General features: G+C 37.5%; 4 protein-coding genes across 12 annotated transcripts; 1 reads left to right on the top strand and 3 right to left on the bottom strand.

Annotated features, from left to right (window-relative positions):
- Nucleotides 1–3,584: 3,584 nt before the first annotated feature.
- LOC120016870 (NADH dehydrogenase [ubiquinone] 1 beta subcomplex subunit 10-B-like) lies at nt 3,585–5,502 on the bottom strand. 2 transcript variants are annotated; one of them, XM_038869826.1, is made up of 3 exons: nt 5,193–5,502; nt 4,924–4,968; nt 3,585–3,863 (listed from the first exon to the last, which is right to left on the bottom strand). In XM_038869826.1, the coding sequence occupies exons 1-2, from the start codon at nt 5,464–5,466 to the stop codon at nt 4,946–4,948; spliced, it is 297 nt and encodes a 98-aa protein (XP_038725754.1). In that variant the 5' UTR covers nt 5,467–5,502; the 3' UTR covers nt 3,585–3,863; nt 4,924–4,945. The 2 variants fall into 2 exon arrangements, with proteins under 2 accessions (XP_038725754.1, XP_038725755.1); XM_038869827.1 differs by lacking the exon at nt 4,924–4,968.
- Nucleotides 5,503–5,633: 131 nt separating this feature from the next.
- Nucleotides 5,634–6,667, bottom strand: LOC120016869 (LOB domain-containing protein 41-like). The gene is made up of 2 exons (XM_038869825.1): nt 6,410–6,667; nt 5,634–6,295 (listed from the first exon to the last, which is right to left on the bottom strand). Exons 1-2 carry the CDS (start codon nt 6,597–6,599, stop codon nt 5,793–5,795), a joined length of 693 nt encoding a protein of 230 aa, XP_038725753.1. The 5' UTR covers nt 6,600–6,667; the 3' UTR covers nt 5,634–5,792.
- Nucleotides 6,668–9,896: 3,229 nt separating this feature from the next.
- Nucleotides 9,897–18,147, top strand: LOC120015941 (kinesin-like protein KIN-14P). Of its 8 annotated transcripts, none has more exons than XM_038868459.1 (23): nt 9,897–10,194; nt 10,692–10,848; nt 11,062–11,245; nt 11,351–11,508; nt 11,605–11,715; nt 11,962–12,181; nt 12,465–12,592; nt 12,684–12,815; nt 12,918–12,995; nt 13,094–13,186; nt 13,276–13,290; nt 13,730–14,281; nt 14,363–14,444; nt 14,527–14,622; nt 14,708–14,887; nt 15,105–15,211; nt 15,296–15,474; nt 15,695–15,859; nt 15,945–16,198; nt 16,335–16,498; nt 16,795–17,315; nt 17,578–17,660; nt 17,748–18,147. In XM_038868459.1, exons 3-23 carry the CDS (start codon nt 11,200–11,202, stop codon nt 17,804–17,806), a joined length of 3,423 nt encoding a protein of 1,140 aa, XP_038724387.1. In that variant the 5' UTR covers nt 9,897–10,194; nt 10,692–10,848; nt 11,062–11,199; the 3' UTR covers nt 17,807–18,147. The 8 variants fall into 8 exon arrangements, with proteins under 8 accessions (XP_038724387.1, XP_038724385.1, XP_038724388.1 ...); XM_038868457.1 differs by having other exon boundaries at nt 10,692–10,855; XM_038868460.1 differs by lacking the exon at nt 10,692–10,848 and having other exon boundaries at nt 9,897–10,138.
- A 2,745-nt stretch (nt 18,148–20,892) lies between these two features.
- LOC120016945 (CRM-domain containing factor CFM3, chloroplastic/mitochondrial-like) lies at nt 20,893–26,712 on the bottom strand. The gene is made up of 9 exons (XM_038869956.1): nt 25,762–26,712; nt 25,056–25,530; nt 24,846–24,976; nt 23,692–24,114; nt 23,261–23,417; nt 22,891–23,183; nt 22,740–22,799; nt 21,552–21,641; nt 20,893–21,373 (listed from the first exon to the last, which is right to left on the bottom strand). Exons 1-9 carry the CDS (start codon nt 26,560–26,562, stop codon nt 21,236–21,238), a joined length of 2,568 nt encoding a protein of 855 aa, XP_038725884.1. The 5' UTR covers nt 26,563–26,712; the 3' UTR covers nt 20,893–21,235.
- Nucleotides 26,713–26,848: the final 136 nt, after the last annotated feature.

Genomic DNA, 26,848 nt, shown 5'->3' with positions numbered 1-26,848 from the left:
TGTTATATATAGAATGATGGTACGAATTAATGATCTTGATATATATATATATATATGTAAGTAATTCTCACATAAGGGTCTAAAATAAGGGTTTATGTTTAAAGGTGTGGATGAGTGAGATGACAGTGGATCCCACGTATTTCATATCAATTGTGTAAACATAAAACCTTATTTTATACTCTTACTTTAAACCCTTATGTGTTTGGATATTCTTAATTTTAACTTGCAAGGTGTCCTTTCTGACATTCTCCAGATTTGATCGAGACTAAAAAGAAGGTATAGACAATGATTATATCTTTTAAACATTATAATGAAATAATTGACATTTCATACATTAGGCTAGCTTTCCATTAATAATGGAACAAACTATCTATCTGATGAGGTCCTCCCACTAATTATGCACTAAATTAATAGGTCATTATCAGGCCATGTCATGTTGCTTTATTTTCTTTTGTAAATTATTATTGATGTTTTCTTGCAATATATATATACACGATACTTAAATAATTGAACCGTTGAGAGCTTACATGTATCGTCATGTGGCCTTAGCCAATAAGACATTTTTAGTAAAATATAAAAAAATAAAATCTATGTAATTTATATGGTAATTGCATTTAGAGTCTATAACATATATAGATAAAACTAACTTTGATCATAATTTTATTCATCATAGTTCATAAATTAATTACTTCTATTAGACAATCACCCAAAAGAAGGTGAGTGTCCGGGGTCTACTATAAAATTTTTACGGCAACCCACACTGTAGTTTCAACCAACGGTCAGATGGATTGTTTTAACATTCCAAGTATAATTAATTACTAGAAAATGACATTAGACAATTGATAAGGGAGGAGGACATCACCCAAAACAGACCACTTATATAAAAACCCAAATTTTGGGCCAAGGCCTAAACATTCTTTCACTAAAATCTTATCTTTAAAAGGTTTATCTTCATTACTTTATTCCCATTGTAAGGCTTGGAATTCCAGGGCGGTGTCAATAAAATGATTTATTTTATTTATTTTCGTCTGCGTTTGTGTTGTGTTGTGTTGTGTTGGTGTTATATAACTATTTCACTATATTTGTTAGGCACTCACCCCATCAAGAAGCTAACCAATTACGCCCGAAAGAATCATAGCATGTTTTGCTCAAAGTTCAGAAGAAGAAGTAAAACAGCCAACATTCAACAAACTTTCATTTTTTAAAATTTTTAATTTTTTCCAAAAGAAAGAGAAGAAAGACAGACATGAGACATGAAATCAGCAGCCTTGGGCATATGGGAGAATCAGCAGTGTTTGGAGCAGGACAAATACTATAACACACCCCTACTTGTTGCTGCTGTACATAGCTAGCTAGGCCTCTTGTAGAATTCATCGACTATATATATGCATGTTATCCACTTTATGGAGAGAAATCATAGATTTTTCTTTCCCAAATCTGATCATCAGACATACTAGCAGTCTGGGAGAGAGACCAATCATGACCGTCCATATTGTTTTGATGATGGAGGCCTGGAGGGGCAAGTCTAAGGGCTAAGATGTCTCTTTGGTTGTTGACAGATTGTAAAGAGTAAAGCAGAAGGCTTTTTTCTTTTCTTTCTTTGGTCTCTCATCTAAATAGGAATAATATTGGTACGGATGAATCTCTAGAAATATTTCCTGTGCCAAATGTGGTATAAAATCAAAATTTTAAGAATCAAAAAGTTACTTCAAAGTCACCTAGCAATGAAAGTTTCAAAGGACTCACAAAAAAAAAAAAAAAAAAAAGAGTTTCAAAGGTCCTGTTATGGGTGATGCTCTGCCCTTGGGTAATCTTTGAAAATTACCATTTTCTTAGTGTTGTAGTTCTAATGTTCAGTACATCAGATGGCTGGCATGAAAAATGAGTAGGGAATATGATTTAACCATGTCCCTGATAAATAAGAAACAGGACCAGATTATTTAAAAATATAGAAAAGAAAGAAAAAAAAAGAGTGTGTTTGCATCAGGAATGATGTCAAAGCTAATTGAATGAGGACAAAAAGCTCCCTTAAATACCATAACAGGGGAAAGGAGAGGATTGAAGAGAATCTTCAATCATGTTGAAGGCTTGACATGGATATCTTAAAAACATATATATCATCTTAACAGTGAGAAAGAGACTAGTATTTAAGGCAAGCAAGGGAGAGAGATCCTTTGTGTTCTCACTCTCTTTTATCTTGAGAGAGAAGGAGAAGGAGCTCCTTTTAGTCCAATACGGAGGGCTTAGACGCGGCTAGAGCTGTCATCTCATGCACCAGGGCTATACCTAAATGTTTTTTCTGAAGATGATGGCAATGGGAGATTGTTGAAGATGAAGGCCATCAGAGATTGGTTTGGTAAAGAAATGTTAAGTATGGCCAGGTGCATGGTGCGGGAGCAACTCCTTCCGCAAGCTTTGCCCACCCATTGGACTGAAGGGAGCTCCTCTTTTTCTCATCACACACACACACCTGCATATATATGTGTGTGCGTGTGTGCAAGCATTTCTCCATGCCAGACACTCTCTCTAGAAGCAGCTAACCTACTAATATTTACTTATCTTTGTTTTGGTATGTCTAATTGTGTTCTCAACCATGCAACTGCCACCCCCCCCCCCCCCCCCCCCCTCCCCCCCAACACAAGATTTTGTTTGTTTTGCAGGAAAGCTTTTTCACCTAGCATTTCCTCATTCTGGATAGAAGTGAGGATACAAAGAGCTGCAGGTGGAGGGATGCTGCAGAAGCAACAGGTCTTCATTACTGCTTTCAGAATCTTCAATGGAATCATAGTAACTGGATTCTCTTACAATTTTATGGCTTTGAAAGAGCATCTATCTTCATGTGAAAATAGTTCATAAGTAAATATCTCAAGTCATATTCATAATGTTGTTATTCAACAAGCTTCGAAAGCTTATAGTTACCAAACAAATTTGAGAGCACGAACAGAGTAAGAGAGAGAATCAATTTCTGCCAAACATAACTAGTGATGAATATGATTTTACGTGAGCATTACAAATCCTAACCCCAAAATCAAATAAGTCCATGCTATGCCACCAATGAAAACCTAGACTGCATAGCACCCAATTTACTTATCACTGTCTCTGCTATATCACATCCTCCCATGAGTCTAAAGTTGGTACTCCATATAATAACAAAAGGTTACATGAACTCATATCAACGCAGTAACTACCCAAACTATTTAGAACTTAACCTCGAAGAGAGTTAAGCTTTCAATGCACCAATACATAGCTAAACTCTATCCACAATTGTAACCCAAACCCTCACTTCTTGTAGCAGGGAAACAGCACCAAAGGACAAAATACATCCACCAAAGATATCAGTCCATCACTTTAGAACATACCACGACGTAAGGTTATTTTAACAAACACCAAAAAGTACAAAATATTTACAGCCAGATAGCCATGGCTCCACCTCACAGTCACCCATGAACTTCATATCCAGAAATGACACAGAAATGTAATAAACTTAAGATCCAATTAAAGATATGACAGGGAATGTTGAAGAACGTTCAAATTAGGCGCTTGACAACGCAATTCATTATCTATGGCATTCAACGCAAGCGAGCAACGACAAGAAGCTTATTTCTTATTTCCTGATTGCATCTGATGCACTTATGTTCCACTCACAGTATTTGGATGCCAATAAGGAAAATTAGGTAATATGCAAGCAATGCCAACGATGTCTGGCATCTACACATGAAATATGAAACAAAAGAGAAAAGTTGTGAAGTCACAGGCTTCAACTAAAGCAAAAGGGACTAACAAGAAAGCAACAAGGCCTTTATTTAGGAACGCCACAGCTCTCCTCCACGTTCAGAATTAATCAGTTCACCAGTTCCCTTTATCTACAAGAGGAAATCAGAAGTTTATATCCTTCCCTCTATACCCGGAACAATATAATATACATATATATATTTCTTCATACGCACCAATCTAACTAGATCAATAGGTTCGGTCTTTATAATCCACATTCATGGGCAATAAGAAAGAATTAAATGTTTTATTTGGCCCTTGCACTCAGAAAATTAACACTTCTAGCGGCTTGCAAAACCAAACCGAGTGGCCACAGCAGCATCCTATATCTATAGATACAAAGGCAACCATGTGCGCACACACAGAGAGAGTTCAAGTGTCAGAAATATCACACAGGTCCAAATATTCTCTTTTTAGGCATCCAAAAACATCCCATTTCCATTTAGCTCTCCCTAAAGCCATTCAATAGCTTCCCCACCTTCCACCCACCCCCAACGCCAACCCCAACCAATTTTTAATTTGTTATCACACACGTACACTAACTCATAATGCATGGGCACATAAATTTGGATAAATATCATGATTCAAACCACTTGAACTTCCAAAATATACATTTAGGAACCTTCCTCGTCTATGCTACAAAACATAAAACTATGACCAATAGAGAAATCAGATTGCATAAAGAAACTAGATGAGCCAGTAAACCAGTTCCCAATTAAATAACAGCAACGGCAAGGCAACCCTCTTCTAGATAAAACAGTTATGAACCCAAACCTTAAAAATAAGATGACACCAGTACCACGTATTACCGACTTCTGCAGCCACAAAAGGCCGGGAAAAGCATGTCTCTTTATTTTTCTATCACTATTAATAACCCAAGTTCGATCCAATTTACAAACACTAGAATTCTAACATTAATTGGATTAGCCTGAGTCTTGATGCTATGACAACAAACAGAGACAACAAAAGAAACACTATACTACTTGTTCTTTCCTAGTATACAAACCATCTTGCAATCCTCTTTTCTTTTACACTTCATTAAGGCTAAAGAAGATCACTTTATTGAATAAAAACATTCACTTCAGGGAAGGTACTCATAATTTTGAGCCTCTTCCAAATTCTCTTCAACCAAAAAATGGGAAGAAAAATTACCTTGAACAAAACAGATCATGCATTACTCTGCCTCGACCTTGGGACCTAATCCACACAGTCAAAACAAAAAAAAATAAAAAATAAAAAAAATTCATCTATTCAATCTCCGAGAAAAATGAAGAAAATTTCATACAGTAGACAATCCAATGTTTCCTAGAAAAATCGGAGCCGAAATTCTCTAGCAATCACTGATCCTTGTTCTATTGAGAAAATCAGAAATTCCAAGAGAAATAAATAAAGTAAGGAAAGAGAAAGAGAAAAGAAGAGACCGTGGATCCAGTGAGGGCGCTGGTCCTTCCCCCATCCGATTCCGCGGGTGGCGTCCAGATACTTGTGGACGAGGTGACGGCACTTCTGGAGGTGGTTGATGCCCTCGACGCGATAGCACCACTTGAGCTTCTCCCTTATGATCTTAGCTTTCTCAATATCGATCCACTTCTCCCTCATGAGGTGCTCCCTCATCTCCCACACCGCGTACGGGTCCTGGGGATCGAAGTCATCCGGCGGCGATTCCTCGAACTCCGGCACTCCCTTCTTCCTCATTCTCTCGACAGTACTTGAAGCTTAAAGGAGAGTTAAACTCATAACTCGTTGTTTTTGACAATGGTTTATCTTGACAACTCAACCGCTTGAAATTAAATAGATTTGTTTAACCTAATTATTGTCCCAAACAAGATGCGAGGAACCTTAATACAACTCAAGTTTATCAATAGTGTTAATTGATTGAAGCTTTAATTATTTCTAGAATGCGGATTGGCAAGTAAAATTACAGAGTTAGCATTCGCTACTCTTCCTATAATCCCTCCCTCTCTCTACAATTTACACCACCTAATCTCACTAAGCTAGGCCAAATGGCCAATGAAACAAGTTTAAACAGGAGGGCCAAAGCCCAAAGTCAGTTCTAAATCCAACTCTCCACGTCCGGCCCGTTCAATTGTCTTGCCCATCCCCAGAAAAACCTCCAGAGTCTCTACAGAAACGCTGCTATCGCCTTCTCCGCTTTCTACCCCCGAACTCGGTCCCCCACTCACTGAGCCATTGAAACCCGACGAATCGGTGACGAATCCAAGTAACGCACATCCTTCTGGTATCCTCTTTGCTTTAGGAGCTAATTTCTTGAACCTGCCCTTACACTTGCTAACTTCGCGAAGCCGATCAGAAGTAGCAGAGCTCACTTCTTTCGACACATGTCGAATATCGCACCCTGTCAGAGCCGCGTCCGACGAGACTGGCTTGATTGGCTTCCCTTCCATCACGGCCTTAACAGCTGCCTCACATTCAATCCACCTACCAGTACACATCAACCCGGCAGCTCCGTATACCGGGTTCATCACCCGACCGCATGCTTCGTAGAGCAAAGATTTGAATATCCCTGAAAAATTCCAAATAAAAACCAAATTCAATAACAACCCAAACCAATAATTACAATTGGAAAAAAAAATATCAAGTATTTTCTATTCTCCCGCCAAAAAGGCAGTGACTTTACCTGGACGTAGGTGGTCGGGGCCGGCATTGATGAGGTTGATGAGGCCGGCGCGGCCGTAGAACTTGGTGAGGAAGAGGATGGCGTTGGATTGGGATTCAGGGGAGGTAATCCAATCGAGGCAAGGTCGAATGGAGCAGTTGTTGGTGCAGCCCTTTCGAAGGACCCGACATCCATTGCAGCTAATCCGCATGGCTTGTTTGGGACGCAAGAAAAAAATGCGACAAACTACAAAGTTGTGATTTATGAGTAACTGTGTGAAGAGGTGTAGGAGTAAATATATATGTGAAAGAGTAGGTGAGAAGGAAGAACGTGGGTTTTTGCTACAAAGTGGGGGGCGCAGTGGTTTCCAAGGAAACTGGTGCCGCCAAGGTTTATCTGGTTTGGATGTACTAACATATATATATGTACTGTTTTGCCCCTCTTGTCGTGGATAATTTTAGCTTAGTTATGGTTAGTCTAAATTTGCTTCCTAAAGTGACTCTATTGAGAACTCATCGAGTTCAAATCAGAAAAAGAAAAAGAAAAGGATTAAACTATTTTGAATTTTGATTCAACGTGTAGAACTGGAGATAACGATGTTGTTATCCACTTGGAGTAACTCCAACTTAGCTGGTAATGCATTCGCACTCCTATACATTAGGTTTAGGGTTTGTTCTCCCTTCTCATGTGGTTGACAATTTCACACAATAATTTATTGTTCCTGAATCATATATTATTAAGCTCAACTAAATGATTATTTCGGGACCCAAATTCCAAGATAATTTATTCACAATAATATATACAACAATTATGAAATGGTCCCAATTTGGACAATTCTTAAATCATTTGAGCACCATTTGTCAATCATGTCATTGATTTTAAATGGACTTTTCAAACTCATGATGATAACGAGGGATACAATTCAAACTCATATCTAGTAAAACAAGGGATACATCCATCTGAACCTAAGCATAAGTCCACTGCAACCCATCGAAATGCATAACTTTTATTTTGATTTTATTAAATTGAATTAAATTTTATTATCATTATAAATTTTTTCTATTTATTTTAATTTGTTACCATTTAATGTATAATACCTTTACAGGTAATTTTTCACAATAATTTTAATATCATATATGCTACTAGCAAAAATTGAATCAAACACTATCAACATTTCAATCACCGTATTTATTATATTTTTTTACCAGCATATATATAGGCCCAGTTTGGATGACAATTTTTGGCAGCATTTATACTTCTTGCTAGTATAAATGTTGCATGTCATCCAAACAACAATTTCATGGCTCAGATTTCCAATAGGTTTTTTGGGAGCATTTCTACTAGTTATAAAATGCTAGGCCTTTGTACAATTTCACAAATTTTAACCCGTTTTTTCTTATTTTATCCCCAATCAATTACTGATATGCCAAATATATCCTGACTTGCCCTAAAGTTCCGAGACTCGAGTTTCTCACCTCTATCACCGTCTTGCTCGTATTGAAAGGGGAAGCTGCGCCGGGACATCTACTCCATTAAATAAATAAATTCAATTTATTTAAATTAATAATTTATTTATTTATTAATAATTTAATATTATCTTGAATTTAATTAAATTCATTATATTAATTTGTATGTTTGGATACAACATATACAACTAATATACAAAATACCCATGCACGTAATTTGTCGCAATATGCTACATAACCCAAATGCTAACAGCAAAAGTTCAACCAAACACCTATCCAGCATTCAGGCAGCATATCTGCTATTAAAATTGTCCAGTATTTCTGCTATCACCATTTCTATTAGTATATCTGCTATTTTCAAAAAGCTTTACCAAATTAGGCCATAATATGTTATTGTTAAAATTATTTGCCAAATAGACAATTTGCAAGTGTTTTCTTAAATAAACATTTTAAAATATTGTGGCAAAATAGTCATTTAAACTTCGATGCAGAAGGCACGTGGAGGAAACTGCGCATCATCCCTTCGTCGGCGCTGACGCTTTGTCACATACGGCATTTCCTCTCCACGTACGCGCTGTTACCCAATCACGTGGGCCAAGTGTAAAGCCTCGTTGACTTTGTAACCAAAGACCAAACAGCCGCCAGTTTTCACTGTTTTGTTTGGTACCCGTGTTCCTGGTTTTGTGGAATTGGTAGCTGTGGGCGCCCCTGGAGAGTCGGAGAGTACTGCCTCTGGTTTTGGACTAACTAAGGGCTGATCCAACAAACATGGAATAACAAAGCTTCTTTCTTGTTTCAGTGAACTCTTAGCGATTTAAACCACGTGAGTTTTTTTTTTTTTTTTTAATATAAGATTAGATAAAACACGCGATTATTAGAACCAAGATATTGATGGTGGGTAACCTTCCGTGAAAGCTGAAAAATCATTATGGCTAGCGTTTTTGCAATGAACGTGGACTACTTGGGCCTATATCTACATTTGCGCATAAAATTGTCATGTAATTAACGGGTGCCACGTAACATAGTCTTTAAACTTGACCCACGAATCGAACCATCAAAACTGAAGCGTCAAGGATTTTGAGATTCAATCGTTAAGATTAAAGGTTGAATCGTGGTTTTTAATAAATAATAAATATTTATAATTTAATAGTTATATACTATATAACTATATATTAAATAGCAAATTAGAGGAGCATATCTGTATAATTCAACCTTAATTTTTTTGTAAAAATTTACTAAATTCTATAGCAATAATCAAATCAAATAAACAATTCATAAACCAAACACAAAATCCAAATTCATTAACAAAAATAAAATTTTTTGTGTCCATTGAAGGTAAATTACATATTTAGCCTCACAATTCATTAACAAAAATAAAATATTCTTTGTTTTTAAGTCATTTTACCGCATATGCGGATTTTATTCTAACCCGTCGGGTCACGGGTTGTCGGATTTTCTGGGTTAACCCACGATTTGATAGGAGTTAATGCATAAAACGGTCTTTTTCCAATAAGAAACCAAGGAAGCCATTGATTCGCGGGTTTCATGATCCGATCGACGGGCCGGTCTGAGTTTAAAAACTATGCCACAAACATAGAATGAGAAAGGTAAGGAGAATGGTTAATAAGTTGATTAAGTCAATAATTATCAACAAATCACAATGTAACTAACTACATATTGACTTGCGTTTGAGCCAAGGCATTTTTTTTTTGAAATATGATAAAAATATGCTTGTCATTATAATCGAACATTGAACACACAAATACCTAACCCAATCCATTACCAAGCGAGTCATCTCTCGTTGGTGTTTGAGCTACAGAGTTAGTAAGTGTATTATTTGCTTCTGTATAATATGCACAAAATTCCATCATGAGCTAATGTTTACTTAACAATGAAGGCGTCTATACTTTTTTATACATAATTTCCTAACCATGTAACTACTTAGAAGCTTCCCTAATACATATGATAATATTGTGAGACATTTTTTACCATAAGTATTCGATAGTAGGCCACCAACTCCCAATCATTTTGGGGCCTTATCATATGTTCTGTATCTAATCCTCTCTTTTTATAACAAATTTTTTTTTTTTTTTTCTGGTTTCCAAATTTCACTGACCACCATAGCCATTAGCCATAGGTAGCACAGAAGAAGAACCGTCAGAGTGTCGGTTATTGAACACGCGACAACGACCCACTTTAACCTGAGAGTTTCGCTCCTATTTCCACGAGCCATCTCTTTATCAATCTGTCTCCTAAGAAACACCAATGACCAAATCCAAACAAGGTAACAAAAAAGACGTGCATTGCTTAATGTCTCTCCAACTCTTGTCTCTCTTCCAGGTTTGAAAGCTTTCAACCTTTTCGTTCCCATAATTCATCGTCTTTTTAATTTGTTGTCTTATACCAATCTTTGCTTTAATTGAGGCGCGTTTTCATTTTCTTGGGGATATCAATGCTGATTATCGAAGTTTTTCACTTGTTCTTTTGATATGGTTTTTTTTTCCTTCCTTCTTTTGTTTTTTGTGCATAATGATCAAATGGGTTCCTGACAACAATCTGCATTAATGCATTGCTCCTGCTATTTGTGCAATTCCGTGAAAATCTGAAACAATCTGCATAATTGCCAATGTTTGTGTAAATTGGTGTGAAACGAGGATCACATTTTGGGTCTTATTTAGGCTAGAAAGTAGAATCTTTCTGCTACCTGTGAAATTATGGCATTTGATGCTCATCATCTGTGTCAACACTTGACTATTTTAGATTAGCATTGAAATTCTGATTGATTCATTGTATCATAAGTCGCCTAGATGCCTGAATTTGGGTTTTATTTGCTTTAGCTCTTTAGAGGTCAAGACAAGAGATCAATGATACACACCAACAATATTGTCCGCTTTGGGTTGTCCGGATACATCGGGCCCGCACGGCTTTGTTTCTCCTTAGGCTCAAGGAGGTGAGCTAGGCCCAACTCAAGCCTAGGAAAAGACCTTGTTGGTGGTAAGAGGTGGGCTTAGCCTTATAAACAAGGCATGAGTGCCCACATCTTTAGATGTGGGACTTTTTACATATTGATTCCATGTTTCTGCTTCGTCTCATCCTTATGCATGACACCTGGAATTTGTTATGGCTCCCTGTTGTCATCTCATTGCCATGGGTTTTGTCTGATACAGTGTACTACAAAATGGCTAATTGTACTCGATCACTTTGCAGGGCTTTTTGAATAAGCCATGGCTAGTTAATTCTTACCTTGTTTCATAACTACTCTCCAAAGTAAGAACACTTCGTCAGAGTCCAAATCAGCTTGTGAACGTATACAGATGACCCAATACCTGAAATCAAATCAATAATATGGATGTTTACAAACCAATGGCAAATCACACTGATGAATCTGAAGGTAGGGGTCGGTGCTTTTCTTTGTATTAAGCTTATTTGCACAATTTGTTAAATGATCAGAGTTCTCTTTTATATTTTAATCATCTGATTGTTCTTTAATCTCCAGCCAAGCAGCAAGAAATATTGGTTGAGTGGTTGCATAGCATTCTTCCTAATTTAAGCTTGCCAGTTAGGGCTTCTGTAGAGGAACTGAGAGCTTGCTTAATCGACGGCACTGTTCTATGTCGGATTTTGAGAAGGCTTAGACCTGGTTCTTTCAATGAGGTGTTGATACATGTTTTTTTTAGCATTCCTCACCTAATTACAGCATGCATTGGCTAAACTTTTGTTTCTTGATACTTCATGCATTTTTAAATCTAGGGAAGTGATTCTGATTATTCACCTGCTTCACGCTTGGAAAACATTAAAAGGTTTCTGGCAACAATGGATGTATTGGGTGTGCCCAAGTTTGAAATATTAGACTTGGAAAAGGTATGTATTGTTTACATGAACTAGTCAATCTGAATTACTCATATAAGTATTTTTGAATACTTTTAGAATTGGTGCTTCAGTCATGATTTTTGATCTACAAACTCAAGCTTGCGTTTGTATATATCTTTTAGAATTGGTGCTTCTGTCACTTGTGGGCTTATGCAACTCAGAATTTTTATATAAGTATATTTTTTATGCCTCCTCTACTCATGTTTCCTCACTGTACTTGTGTATTATATCTTTTAGGGATCTATGAAAACTGTTATTGACTGTCTTCTAAAACTTAGAGCACAATTTTCGCTTGTGGGAGATAATTTTTCTGTCTCAAGCACCATTACAAAATCCAGTAATCCGAATGGAGATGCATCTGCCCGGGGTGTCCTCTCTCCATTATCTGGAGATGAAAGGCAGAAGGTTATGTCAGAATCAAGATTTCAACGTGCTTTGCGTAGCCCTATTATGTCAGGTATGGTGAAAAATGCCATATCATAAGTACTCGATGATAATAGAGTTTTCAAATGTGACAGCTAAACCATTTCAAGTCAGCATCTCACTGAAAATGATTTTGATTAACATTTTGTATGTCATCAGAATTTCATATGATGAAAGGTTTAACAGCATTGTGGTAACTTAATGTTCTATAAAACTAGAAATCAGATGAAGTTCTCGTTTTGTTCACTGGACTAAGTTTTATTTTCAGCTTTTGTCATTTTAGTCGTTCATGTTTTATTCATTTTACTTCTATTCAGCGCCATCAGCTTCCCTAGCACATCAAGTTCGACACAATATCCACGAGGTGTTTGAGAACAAGAACGGGAGCTACGCAGACCTTCCACCCGCGACGATCACAGAGATGATGAAATCAAACAGTTTAGATGTAACTGCTGGTCTTCTCTTTGTATCCGAAGTTGAATTTTTTTTCAATGTGGTGCCTCCTTTGATGCCTTTCCAGCGTTTCTTTCATGCAGAATGCACCAACTCAGTCACTTTTGAGTGTCGTGAATGGAATTCTGGATGAAAGTGTCGAAAGAAAGAATGGCGAAATACCTCATGTATGCACTCTGGGACATAAGGGTGGGGAGATTTTGACTAAGAAATACGTATGTGTGTATGCAAGCATGCAAGTCATTGCATTCATACATACATATTTTTGCATGTGTGGCCTTGAAAATATGCTCTAACATTATCTCTCTGTTGCTCAGCGAGTGGCCTGCTTGTTGAGAAAAGTCGTGCAGGAGATTGAACGGCGTATATCGACTCAAGCAGATCACTTAAGAACAGTATAACATGTTTGAACTTTGAATATACAGAAGTAGTTATTTTGTCTTTCCTCTGTATCCTAATATTAATAATTTTTGCTTTGTTTTTGTGTCTCCAGCAAAACAATCTGTTTAAGGCCCGTGACAAGAAATACCAGTCAAGAATCAAAGTACTCGAAGCCCTTGCATCTGGGCCTGGTGAAGAGACTGGGGTATGGAAAATAGAAATGAAGAGAAATATATCTAATTATATACTTTAGTTCCTATTCCTTCATTACTAATTGAATTTCCTTGTTACCAGCTTCAGCAAATGAAGGTATATATATTCAGAGGCAAGAAAGCTTGTCTTCCCCCATTAGTTATTCTTAACCTAGGTTTGCTTAAAATTTTTGATATTAGAGGTATTATCATGTACTGTTTCCTCATTGGTATTTCATTTTCTTGGTTGCTTGAACAGTGTTCCATATACTATTGCAAAATAATGTCCAGCAAGTTTGAATGACTATCAATTATCGTAACACTCTCATATGAAGGCTATGGAAATATTACTAACAATCAGTTATCTGCTGCTTTTTCTTGTTCACAACATAACCAGCTGCCTTAACTTCATAATATCACAAAGAATTAGTTCCCTTGGTTTCATTGTTTTATTCTAGACGTCTTAGCTAGTTGTGGATGCTCGATGGAAACAAAGACAGTCTTTTATTGCATGGGTGCCTATCACAACACTTTGTTTTATTTGCCTCTTGGTGCAGATTGAGAAGTTCAAAATGGAAGAAAGAAAGAAACTTGAGGAGGAGTACGTGGTTAAATTGATGAAAGAGAAGGATAAAAGCAATCTTGAAATTTCAACATTGAAGCAAGAATTAGAAGTGGCGAAAAAGACTTACGAACTTTGTTGCTTGCAAGTAGAAACAGAATCTAATTCTTCTAAATCGAACCTAGAGAAGAGGATAAAAGAGCTTGAATGCCTTTTGGCAGAGCCAAGTAATAGGGTGAAAGAGCTTGAGAACCTCCTGGAAGAGTCAAGGAATAGGGTTAACGAGCTTGAGAACCTCCTGGCAGAGTCGAGGAATAGGCTGAAAGAGCTTGAGGCATATGAACTGCATTGCTCTCGAGTAGAAAAAGAATCTAAATCAGCTAAATCAGACCTAGATAAGAGGATAAAAGAGCTTGAGAACCTCCTGGCAGCGTCAAGGAATAAAGTGAAAGAGCTTGAGTTATATTCAGAGTCAAAATATCAAAAGGGGAGCAAGAAACAGAATAGCTACAAGAGCTTTATGGATTTTCAATTTTGTTCTTTGCGGGTATGCTTACTATACATTTCTCTTCCTTATATAACTCGTTTAACATCAGTAATTTACTAAAAATAGGAAAACTATATCCAGGAATTGAGATTATCTTCTGGGTTCATCAAGCAAGAAATTTTGAAGACGCAAAAGATCTATTCGGATGAATTCAATCACCTTGGTGGGTTGCTCTTTAGAAGTTTCACAATTATTATACGTTGCGGATGATTACCTCTCACGAGTTGAAAATTGATTCCCTTCAGGAGAGAAGCTTAAAGCATTAGCAGATGCAGCAGAGAACTATCATGAAGTACTTGCTGAAAACCGGAGGCTCTTTAATGAGATTCAGGATTTGAAAGGTGCAGTTCACACTTCTTTCACTCTTTTAGGTTGCATGTGGGGCTTCTTATTCAGCTCAAAGCTCATTATTTTCTTTTTCAACAGGAAACATTAGAGTATGTTGTCGGATAAGGCCATTTATGCCTGGGCAGCCTGCAAAACGTTCAACTATAGAATATATTGGTGAAAATGGGGAGTTAGTCATTGCAAATCCCTCTAAACCAGGGAAAGATGGCAATCGATTGTTCAAGTTTAATAAGATCTTTGGTCCTGATGCTACCCAAGGTTCTTATCTATTTCTTTTAAGTTTATTTGTTGAATGAGTATTGTTGCTTGATTGAATGACATGATAGTCAGATAATGTTTATATACTATATGATTGTTAGTAGAGTTTGCTTTCTGTTTTTTGATAGAAGTTACTTAAGTTTTCTTAACGTGGACTTCTTCATCATATTTTGACGTCTGTGCAATATCTAACTTACAATTCGTTTGTTATTTGCAGTGGATGTATTTTCAGACATCCAGCCTTTGATACAATCTGTACTTGATGGATATAACGTGTGTATATTTGCTTATGGACAAACTGGTTCCGGAAAAACCTACACAATGGTATTGAAAATTTTCACGTTTAAAATTTTGAGATATTTGGAAAACTTTTATGGAATTCTCATTTACTTACAATTTTCTTTCCAGACTGGTCCTAATGGAGCGTCTAACGAGCAAATGGGAGTTAACTACCGATCTCTGAATGATCTTTTCAATATCTCCCAACATAGAAACAATTCCATCAAATATCAAGTTGGGGTCCAAATGGTTGAAATATATAATGAACAAGTGCGGGATTTACTATCAAGTGACGGTTCCCAAAAGAAATATCCTTTCTGTTTTAGATTAATATACCTAGTCAATATATAATGTGAACTATTTCTCCCTTTCTCTTGTCATCTGACTGTAAAATTACTTTTCCAATCAAATGACAGTTTTCCTATTCAAACTATCTTTCATCTAATGCACCTTGCTTTAACTGCATGATTTTCAAAAAAAATTTGTTAGGACTTTGTATTTTCCCTTTGTTTCCCTTAATTTGCACACACTCGGGATAATGTCTACCACTCAAACCACTGGACTAGCTGTACCTGATGCTAGTATGCATCCTGTCAACTCAACTTCAGATGTTCTAGACCTAATGAATGTTGGAATGAAAAATAGAGCTTCTGGTGCCACTGCATTGAATGAGAGAAGCAGTCGCTCTCACAGGTTCTCGAATTTATTTTAGTTCTTTTATACTGAGGTATGTATTTTCATAGACATCTTGATTTTTAAACGCAATCTTTACACACAGTGTTCTGACCATCCATGTTCACGGGAAGGATTCGAAGACTGGTGTTCCACTGCATGGAAATCTTCATTTGGTAGACCTTGCAGGAAGTGAAAGAGTTGACCGCTCTGAGGTAACTGGAGATAGGCTCAAGGAAGCGCAACATATTAACAAGTCCTTGTCTGCTCTTGGAGACGTCATTTTTGCACTTTCACAAAAGAGTTCTCATGTACCTTACAGGAACAGCAAACTCACTCAAGTCCTTCAGAGTTCTCTCGGTATTTTGTTATTTTTAGCTGCAAACTTCCCCCCTATTACTTGCTTTCTGGTTTTTGATGTAATGTCAACTGTCTTGGTAGCTTATAATTACTAGTAAAAGATCCTACCTAATGTTTTCTCTGATACATTTTACAGGAGGTGAAGCAAAGATTCTTATGTTTGTGCAGCTCAATCCTGATGCATCTTCATTTTTGGAAAGTATGAGCACTTTGAAATTTGCGGAGAGAGTTTCTGGGGTTGAGTTAGGTGCTGCACGAAGTAGCAAAGAGGGCAGGGATGTTAGGGAATTAATGGAGCAGGTTCCCTTACTTTTGCCTTTCTCATATTATGTTCATTCATGGAAATGATGCGAGTTTTTGAATGAAATGAAATTAAACTGCATTGGTTCATATAGAGACAGTAGCAACTATTGTATATATGAGATTTTACCAAAATTATATCACAATTATGACTGGCAGATTTTGGTCTCATAGACACATCATCCGTAGAGTTTCTTGCCCGTTGCCACCTTAATGATGGTCGTAACTATGTCGTATATGTAAAAGGCAAATGCATATTATTGCTTTCTAATTCCTTTTTTCCATCCATTGTGTAGGTGGCATCTCTGAAAAACACAATTGCCAAGAAGGATGATGAGATAGAGCGGCTGCAATTACTAAAAGATCTAAAAAACGTGTATTCAGGGATCAATGGGGAAAAGAATGGGCCAAGTTCAATGAGGTATGAGTCTTCTTCTCCAGGCAGAGATTCTGTAGGTGATTCTCCTGAGTGTAACCAAAAGTCATCGGCTGGAAAGGGCTTTGGACGTGGCGAGAAAGCAACTTCTGATCATGACAACTGTTCAGAGTACAGTGATAAGTATTCCGAAGCTGATTCCCAGAAGTCCATGGATGACTTTAAACACCAAAATGAATTGTCACAGCAATCAAAAGTTGCTGGAAACCGTAATTTTCATTTTCAAGCAGATGGTGCGATTTTAGGATTTGGGGATGCAGACGATGATGAGAGATTAAGTGACAAGTCTGATGGCTGTCTTTCTGTGGGAACAGACCCTGACGGCTCAGTTGAGGATACTAATTCCACCGATGGCAGAAAATCATCAAATCAAGTACAAAGGTGAGTGTTGTGTGCTATTTTTACATACATGGCTAACTTTCTTTATGACCAAATTAGATTTTTTTTTTCACTTCATAGTTCATACCATTCTAGTTATTCCTATTAATAAAATTTATGTATCAAAAGCATCATTATGACCAAATGTTTATATTCGATTTGGTCGAATTACTATGTTGCAGTATCTAGTTTTATATGTCACATTAAGAGAAGAATTTTGATACGGACACCATTTATCATTTCTGATTCAAAATGTTTGGCGCAGGCCAAGGCCAGCATCTAAGGTACAAAGACCCCTACAAAGAGCAGGGCAGACTGCTTCAAAAGACCATTTGAAGGCGTCAACAAGTGAGAAAACCCAGAGTTTTCTAGATTGTTGCTACTATTAATTATTCTACATAACTCGGTAATATCGTTAGTAATTGATCTCTTCAGGTATTAGAAGAAGTGGTAGTAGCTCTACCTTACTTAAACCACCCAGAAGATGGACGTAAATCTGCCAGTTCTTACTTTTTCTGGGTATAATTTTTCACCCACATATATACATATATATATATATATATATATATATATATATATATATATATATATATATATTTATATATGACATTTAAGTTTTGCATATTTTTTATTTACACGACCAAGTGAATCTGTAAGTAATTATGTGTAAATCCACTAAGTTTTGTTGCCTCGATAAGTCATTGTTTTTCCTTCAGCTCTGTAAATTGAAGTAAAACAATAGAATTTCATGGAGGAATCACATTTCTCCTGAATTCAGAATGTAAATACTTTACATGCATTTTTGGATAGTGTTATACAGAATTTCGTTTTTTTATGTGAGAACCTGTTATGATTTTCTGATATCATCATCCTCATTGAACCAATCTTACCACAAAAGTCCTTGACAGTTGACAGTTGACAGTTGACAGATTAAAATACATGAGATGAAATGATGAAGGATACCAAACCCAAAAACACCCAACCTTTTTTTTTTTCTTTTCTTTTTTTTTTTATCAGCAAAAACACCCAACTTAAGCATAAGCATATGCACTTATGCAGATGCTGGTGTGACCTTGACCACACAACTGCATTCCTAAAAGAAACTGCATATTGACTTTTCAACCACTAACTCAAAACCAACCACATCACATTGCTTATTTGCTTGTGCAATCAATAACCAGATCCCTTTAAAAGCCTTTTCAGCCATTTCTGTCCTTCATCAACACAAATCATGCCCACCTTGTAGAGTTGTCTTGCCATCCACAAAAATTTCAACACCATCAATCAAGACTGTAATTGAGCTTAAGTAGGCAGAAATATTTTTCCAAGTATTGACTTTAATCAAATCTTGTTACATATCTTGCAGAATCAGACAGTAATCCTCATTTCTTGCTCCAATTTACAATTACAAAGAGGAGGATTAGATTGACGACACTAAAAAAGAAACTTCCTCCATGAAACCCTCCCACAAAGTCTCAACAACTCTTGACCAGACCGTCTCTCTCTCTCTCTGTTTCTCCTTCCATCAATCAACTTCTTCGTTAAATTTACACAAAACATTAGAGGACTCAACATGAAAAACGCCCATGTATATACAATACAACAACAGTTGAATAACACGAAAACTTGAAAACCATAGCTGTCAATGTCTTCTCTCCTGGTCAAAATTTGAAGTTGATTGTTTTCTGGTTCTTTTGATTTGATTGCCTAAGCAACAGCAGAGATGCTACTGCAATTTCTCTGATCTCTGCTGAGACAATCGAACCCTTCAACACTCACTGCAGCCGGTTTATGCCCATATTTCATTCGGGTGCATAGAGAGGAAGGCGATGATGGTGCTGATGATATAGACGATGGAGTTACCTTTTCACTGCCAAATTGAGCATCTTGGATCACAGGGTTTGATGCTCTACTCGGTGGCGATCCGCAAATGAAGGCCGGAGGCAATAACGCCACATGGTTAATGGATTCATCAAAGACAGTAATTTCAGCCACTCAAACAGATAGCAGAAAGGAAAGTTATCGACCTTAGCACGAAAAGAATGAGCTTTATTGGATTTGTATTCTCAAAACATTATTTTTGAAACCCAAATTTCGATTCTAATGAAAAATAAATTTCTCAATGATATTTTAAAAAAAATTAGTAGTCTAACATAAAAAAGTGTCGGAATGAAGACCCTTCCTTCATAAAAAGCAAAGAAAGTAAATATATGTATGATTTTAAATTTTGTGATAGAATATACTAATTTTGTCCAAAAGTAGGAGTGAAACTAATCCTATAATATTGAAAGGGAATCATCTGGTATGTCTGGGGTTTCTTAGTTTTGTTTCTCTTCATTTTGTTTAGTTGTATTTGCACTTGGCATGAGTCATAGATCTTTGTCTTATTAGTCTTGTGAACATATTTGCATATCTTTTTGGGATCTCTTGTTCAACAACATCTGCCAAATGCATCCAGAGATTATTGTTGGACACAAAGCAACGATTCCACATCAAAATTGTAGATGCCCGAATCTATAATCGTTGCAAAAGTCAATAGAATTTGTCGTGGGCCACCTACAATCTCGAGAACAAACAAGGATTGAAGGTAGAGAAGTTTTAGACACCGATAAGATGCCTACCAAAGAAACTCTGACTATCAAGTCAATTAATTAAATCAAGCAAGATAAATGTGCATGTAAGATGCAAGCTGCAAGATAAAATGTAGAGAGCTTGGTCTAAGGTGAGGCAAGAGGGTTGAGAGTGTGTAGGGCGTTTGGTGAGTGAAATTGATCATGCCTTTCTACGACGAAAGGAGGGAATATTTGCAGGAATAATGCTTGAGACCCTCAAAAAATGACCCCCAAAAGACCCCCATTTAATGTGGAGTGTTGGATGTGAAGTGAGACCTACATATGTGTTTTTAATCAATGGGTATTTTAATACCACATAGATTTGAGGACTTTTAAGGGTAATATTTTAAGGGTCTCTAACATTGTCCCAATATTTGTAGTGGAGCTTTGGGCGGTTGAGAGGTGACCTAAATCACGTCAATACAGGCTGCAGACCAATCAAAATCATTTAGCCAATTATGTTACAGATATAGTCATAGCTGATAAAGGGCTTTAGAGAGCATTCAACCCGGCCCAAGGGACCTATGGGTCTGGACATGAATTCAAGCCCGATCCCATATTTGGGCCAGGCTTGGGAAAGATGAATCTTTCTCAGTCCAGCTAGCCCGGAATTATAATTAAAATCAATATTATTGATTAAAGGAAAATAAATCTCCATGAAGGGTTTTTTTTTTTTGAAAGGCCCATAGGTCACACACACGTTAAGCCATGCGCCTAAGGCGCATGAAAGCCACCACAACAGATGGAAAACTACCCAAATCCCAAACACCCCCTGATGAGAATAAAACCCTGGACCTCAAGATCTTGAATAGACAACATGACCAACCAGGCTATCTCCCATTCTCCCATGAAGGATATTTGTTGTGTGCTAATGTGCTATGAACTTACATGCACAGAGTAGTCTTCAGACCAGGTTTACTTAATACCAAGGACGAAAAAAATAATAATTGCGGTTTACATAAACAGGCAACACAAGATGGCCAACTTTGCATCAATAAACCATCAACTAGATTTAACATGTGTTTTATACACGTAAAGCACATCCCCTTTTGGACAGGACACAGGCCCAGTATCAACAATGTGAAATCTGCATTTCGCCCTAATTGCCATATAGGCCAATCGTGAAAATCCAATACAGAAATTTACTACGAAAACAAACATATCTTAGAAACAATTTCTTGGATTGACAAAGATTCAAAAACAAGAGAAAACAAAGAAAAATGTTTTAGGCTTGAAATAAGGTCATTACCTTTGTTGGATATGAACAAGAGTATTGTCTTCCAGTCAAGTAAAAACTGCAATCAAAAATCATTATCTGTTTCTGCTGGAATCAAAATTACGGTTCTCCAAATTTGAAAATTCAATATCTTCATCAGTGTCCCAGTGAAAGACTTCATCATCATCATCTTCATCAAATCCCATCCACGGACATGGAGCTTCAACTTTGCTCTGCATACAAAGCCACAGTAATTGATCATATTAATTGCCAAGACAAAGTGAATTTTTCTATTGCCAATGATTTAATTGATCCGCAAAATCCCACGTTAGCCTTCATAGTGGGATGTATTCACTACAATAAAAATGGAACTGATTACTTTGGTAAATAGCATGCAGTGGATAAACTTACATGGGCTGTATCAGATAGAGATAGATCAGCCAACCGATGGTTATCCTCTGAGTTCAAGTTATTTTCATCATCCGAATCATGAGAAGTGCCCTGAAATGATCAACAAGCCCAAAGCGAAACTACTCATAATTTTTTTTATTAGGGCAATATGATGACACTAACTATTATCCGTTATGAAGAATTAAAATTATAAATCAACCACTAAATCAGTTAGTGTAAAAAATCACAGGAAATCAACGATTGTGGGTAATAGCAGAAGGGGGAAAGAAAGAAGGGGGGGGGGGGGGGGGGAAGACAGAAGTTTTAACCAAACCATTTCTTAACAGTCATATTCATCAAATGCAATCCATTTCTTTCATCTCATCTCATCGTTCACATCTTTTATCCCTCATTCGATGTAAGATGTTACCAAGAGAAACTACCAGTTCTCACATGCAATCCATTTCTTTCATCTCGTCTCATCGTTCGCATCTTTTATCCCTCATTTGATATTTACATATCACATAAATCTCAAATCACCTAATCATATCTCATGTTATCCCATACCTCATAGACATCTCATGTCTCATATATCATATCATTTATCTCATATATCTTACGGCAAATCATCTCTTATACATCTAATATCTCATTGAAACTCATCTCATACCCGTCTCTCAATGCATCTCACATCTCCTTTCTCATAACCCATCCCATTTCATCTCATAAGCTCATGGCTTGTAGCTACAATAGAGGGGGATGAGGGAATAAAAACTAATAGCAATTACAACAAGAACAGGCGAACATGTAGCTCAATGGTAAAGTTGCAGGAATGCAACCTAGAGGTTACAAGTTCAATGCCTAGAAACAGCCTCTCCATATATTAGGTGAGAGTAAGATCTACATACGTCTTTTTTGTCATGACCCCACTCTTGCAAGAGCCTTGTGCATTGGTGCTGTTGACCTTTTTTAGCATTTACAATAGGAAAATTGTAAAAAAAAGGTAAATTGTGTTGGACAAAATTTCAATTCTCAGGTCTAAGACAGCAGAGAGGGAAAAAAGAGAGAGAAATAAAAGGCAAGTGCAGGTGGATAGGACCATACAAAGAACTATCTCACAACCTTCAGACTGGGAAAAGGCATATGCTTTAAAGTATAATGGTTTGATTCTTTAAATAACGGAAGAAAACAGGAAAAACTACTACTTACTATCTCTTTTTTCGTCTGCTCTATTGTTTTCTCCAACTCCAATATATGGTGACTCAAAGCCTGCAACATACATGAAAGCAAAGGCATTTCAAAAAAGGAGCACGCTGAAGTAACTTCAATATAAAAGCAAAATCAGGAAATAATGTACAACCTCATGTCGTTGCATAGCCACTGAACGTTTTAATGCCTTTGCCTTCGTTAGAAGGTTTCTTGGCCTTATACTAATAGGCCGCCTATAATTCTTCCCACGATAATAAATAATAGCATATCCTTTGGGAACTCTTTCTATTGTCACCAGTATCCCTCCACTCTCGTATTCCAACAACCTTGCCGTATCCTCAACAAAGGCGAGGTTCTTCTGTCCTGTTATTAGCTTCACAACCTCTCTGTGCTTCCAGTGCAAATGCATATTCTCAATGACACCATCAAAAACACCACGAATACCTGTTACATCATGAGAAGAATCGTCAGCTTTTCAGTACTAGATTCATATAATTTCTCAATAATGGAAATCTACTCACCAAGAGGCAAGTACGGCTTCATTCTTAAACCAACCTTGCGAAACATAACCCGTTCCTCATCCGTGACTGTTTCTTGGTCATAGTCAGGACCAGCAGGAATCATAGCAGCTTCTATTTTAGCTAATAGCCTCTCTGCTCTAAGCTTTTTGGCTTGTGCCTGTTCAAGCATTGAGTCATTCAATTCAACTTTAGTTTCGTAAAAAAAATAAAAATAAATTCATAACCATCCACTATAAAAGATAAAGAAAAACAAGAATAGTCACAAATTTTTGCAACAATGATAACCTGGATGGTTTTCATTACACAGAAACTACAACAAATCCATCCAGCTTTTTCAAAAACACAGTTCTTTCTGCATAATATGTTTTGGTCGCAGTATCAGTAAAAACTTCCAGCCATCCAATTATCAGCATGGCAACAATAATACTTACGACAGCCAATTTATGTTCAATTCGTTTGATAATTCTGGCGTTCTTAGCTTTAGAAGCTTCTTCAATCATCTTCTCACGTTCTTCAACAGATACATCTCTTCCCCATCGGGCCTGAGCCTCATAAAACTCAGCCAAAGTACCTGCAGAAGCGTTTCCTACATTTTCATGAGTAGAAGCAGCTTCGACTCCTCTATTCTGCACTTCTTCCTCAAAATCACAAATCTGCTTTGTCGACTCCTCTCTTTCAGCTGAAGCAGCTGCCTCCACTCTGCTCCGCACTTTCTCCTCAACATTCTGAATCTGTTTGGTCAATTGCTCTCTTTCTGACAAAACAGCTGCGACACTCGTTGGGAGGAAATCCTTTCCACGGTGCATAACAATGAAATACTTGTTTCTAAGTAGTAAAACACCTCCAGTTAAATTCTGTAAAATAGATGAAACTTGTTACCACTGCATTGTTTGTTAGTTTCCATGAATAATGCATTCTTCTGGTTTCCCTTGGTTACAAGGAATCTAGAAAAAAAAAAAGTATTTTGAAAAGCAATTTGAAAGGAAAAAAAAAAGGTTGACATCCTCACACAAACTGAATGAAAGCAACATTTCATTAGCACACATGGTTCAAACACTCTTTCTCCTTTTTCCTTGTGTTTTTCTGAAAGAGGGAACTTGGGGAATAAATTCAAATAAGAACAAGAAAGAAACAAGAGTCATATTCCAATGCAAACTGCATTTGATATTCATTTAAGCCTCCAAACTCTCATTTTCAAGTTCCTAGTAACAAGATGAGTTTCAGCTTGTTTCACACTCATACTGTGCTTCATATACTGTACTGTTGCAGAATAAATGTATGATTTTACTTTTTGTAATCTTAAGAAAAAATTTAAAAATGGCAAATAAGGCAGGAAATCTACTGGATGACGACAAACAAACTATAATTCTATTTATCAGTCGGCAGTTAAATGTCAGTGATTACTTTCTCTTGAACATGAATTTTTCTTATCTATGAAATAAGGTGCTCTCTTAGGCTTTGTTAGTGACTGATGACTTCTGGCTGACATCTTACCTCTTGCATTTTATTCCTAGCTAATCAAGCAACTGATAACCCACCACAGAACAATGAACTCATGCCTCCATGTGAAAAACAGAGCACCAACCTTCAGTTCATCAGCCATTAATTTGTTATTTGTATTCTGAATACCACGTTTCACAGCTATCTTTACAATTGAACTCTTCTCCCAGAGCTTAAGTATTGCAGCTGCCAAACCCTGATGGTTTCTATTTCTCCCTACAGAGGACAATGGCAAAAATTAATGTCATAAACATACAATGGAACGTAAAGGAAGCAAATGGAAGAGGAACAATACCAAGGGCAAAGTGACAAGGAAGTGATTTAGCAAGTTTCCGAAAATTAGTCATCTCCGCATTTGTCAGCCGTGATCTCATTCCGGTAGGCACAAGCCTCAAAGGTGTCTTGTAACCAGGAACCTTTTGTGGAAGTAAATCAGCATCAATCGGAATTGCTCCAGTACCCCACCAGTCATTGAAACGAGGACCTAAACTATCAAGTAAGCTGTTATACTCAGCTTCCTCTTCAGTCACGATCTTAACCTTATCTGCATTATCCACAACCAGTTCCATCTTTTCAGGAGTCGAAGTTTCCCCATCCTCACATGCGTTTTTTCCGCTACCAATTGAAGAAACATCTGGCACAAAGAGCTTATCTCCTTCTTTATTAGCTTCTCGGGGCTTAGATTTTGAGTATGGCCCTTCATAATTACTGCCACGATAAACCATCATCACACTTCCAGACTTCCATATAACCAAGCCTCCTGTTCGACGCTGACCATCACTATAAGTGGTTAATTAACCCTCCAAATTCTAAATAAGGCATTCGTTCATTCCTTTTCTCAAATCATGTTTTACAACCAAGTCTAAGAAACTTGATTCAATAGTTGAAATAACTGACATTACTAGGATATCAAAATTTAAAAATTAAAACAATAGAGCAACAATAGGATTCACCATTAAGCATTGCAATATTGAAATAGAATAATCAAATTCAGAATCTACCTCGACGAGTTCATGGGCGAGTCTCATGTTGACAGCAAGAACCTCATGAAATTTGAGCCCCACGACCTCCTCCTTCCTCCACTTATCGTGAATCTTCTGCAAAATGGGGAGCGTTAGCCCAGCTTTGGGGATATTGATCCTTTCCCTGATGAACATCCCCACCCGCCTCAGCCGTCTCAGCTCCTCATCCTCGAGAGTAAGTTCCGCCAAAGTCGGGGCCTTTACTGCCCTCCGCCTCACACCGCTCCCTCCTTCCTCCTCCCTTACAGTTTCCCTGCCACTCTCTTTCCTCTCCCACGGCAACGAGCCCAACTCCTCATCCCTCTTCTTCTCTTCAAGAATAAAATCCGGTCGGACCCAGTCGCGCCTTAACAAATCTCCTAATCGCTCTTCTCCAGTAAAATCTCCGCCGGCACCCTCCAATCCCCCTTCTCCTTCATCTCCTTCTTCGTCGTCCGATCCTAACCCTAGATTTCTTAACCGGAGCACAATTCTCTCGATTGCATTTTGGCTCTTACCGTTCTTGTGCGCAGTAGTGGGGGCAGCGGCGGTGGGGGGCTTTCGGTCGTGGCATTTGAATTCAGGACGGGAAGCCGTTGCGAGCCATGGAGCAGAGGGGGAGCGAGATTTGGGGTGAGAATTAGCGTTGGTAATGAGAAAGCAAGTGCAAATGAATTCGGGTTTCCGGAGGAAGTGGTGAAAAGACGGATTTGGGGGGGTGGTGGTGGTGGAGGAGGAAAAGAGTGAGAGTGAGTAGTGACGTAGTGGATATTCTGATAATCTGGCGGAGGCGAAGGACATTTTCTTGTTCTCCTGCTCCAGCTTCAACAAGTTAGAGTAGTCTCTCCCTCATCTTTTGAGAGGTTTTGGAGCGGGGAGTTTTCAGTTGGTGAACAAGGTCGAGGGGGATAAGAAAGATGATCCTCTTTCCTCTCCTCTCCTCTGAAACTAAAAAGATGTTTGGATATTTGGAGTTGGGCTTTCTTTCATTTATCTGGATCGTGGGCCTATCCTCAATCCTCACCTTGTGCCCGTTTGGCACTGCGTTTAGAACAAAAAAAACGCAATCCGATGAGATGAACCACAG

This window comes from Tripterygium wilfordii, chromosome 15 (genome assembly GCF_013401445.1).
Source record: "Tripterygium wilfordii isolate XIE 37 chromosome 15, ASM1340144v1, whole genome shotgun sequence".
In the NCBI taxonomy this organism is placed as follows: domain Eukaryota; kingdom Viridiplantae; phylum Streptophyta; class Magnoliopsida; order Celastrales; family Celastraceae; genus Tripterygium; species Tripterygium wilfordii.
Note: the sequence above shows the minus strand (reverse complement) of the source record. Positions and strands in the feature narration are given on the sequence as shown.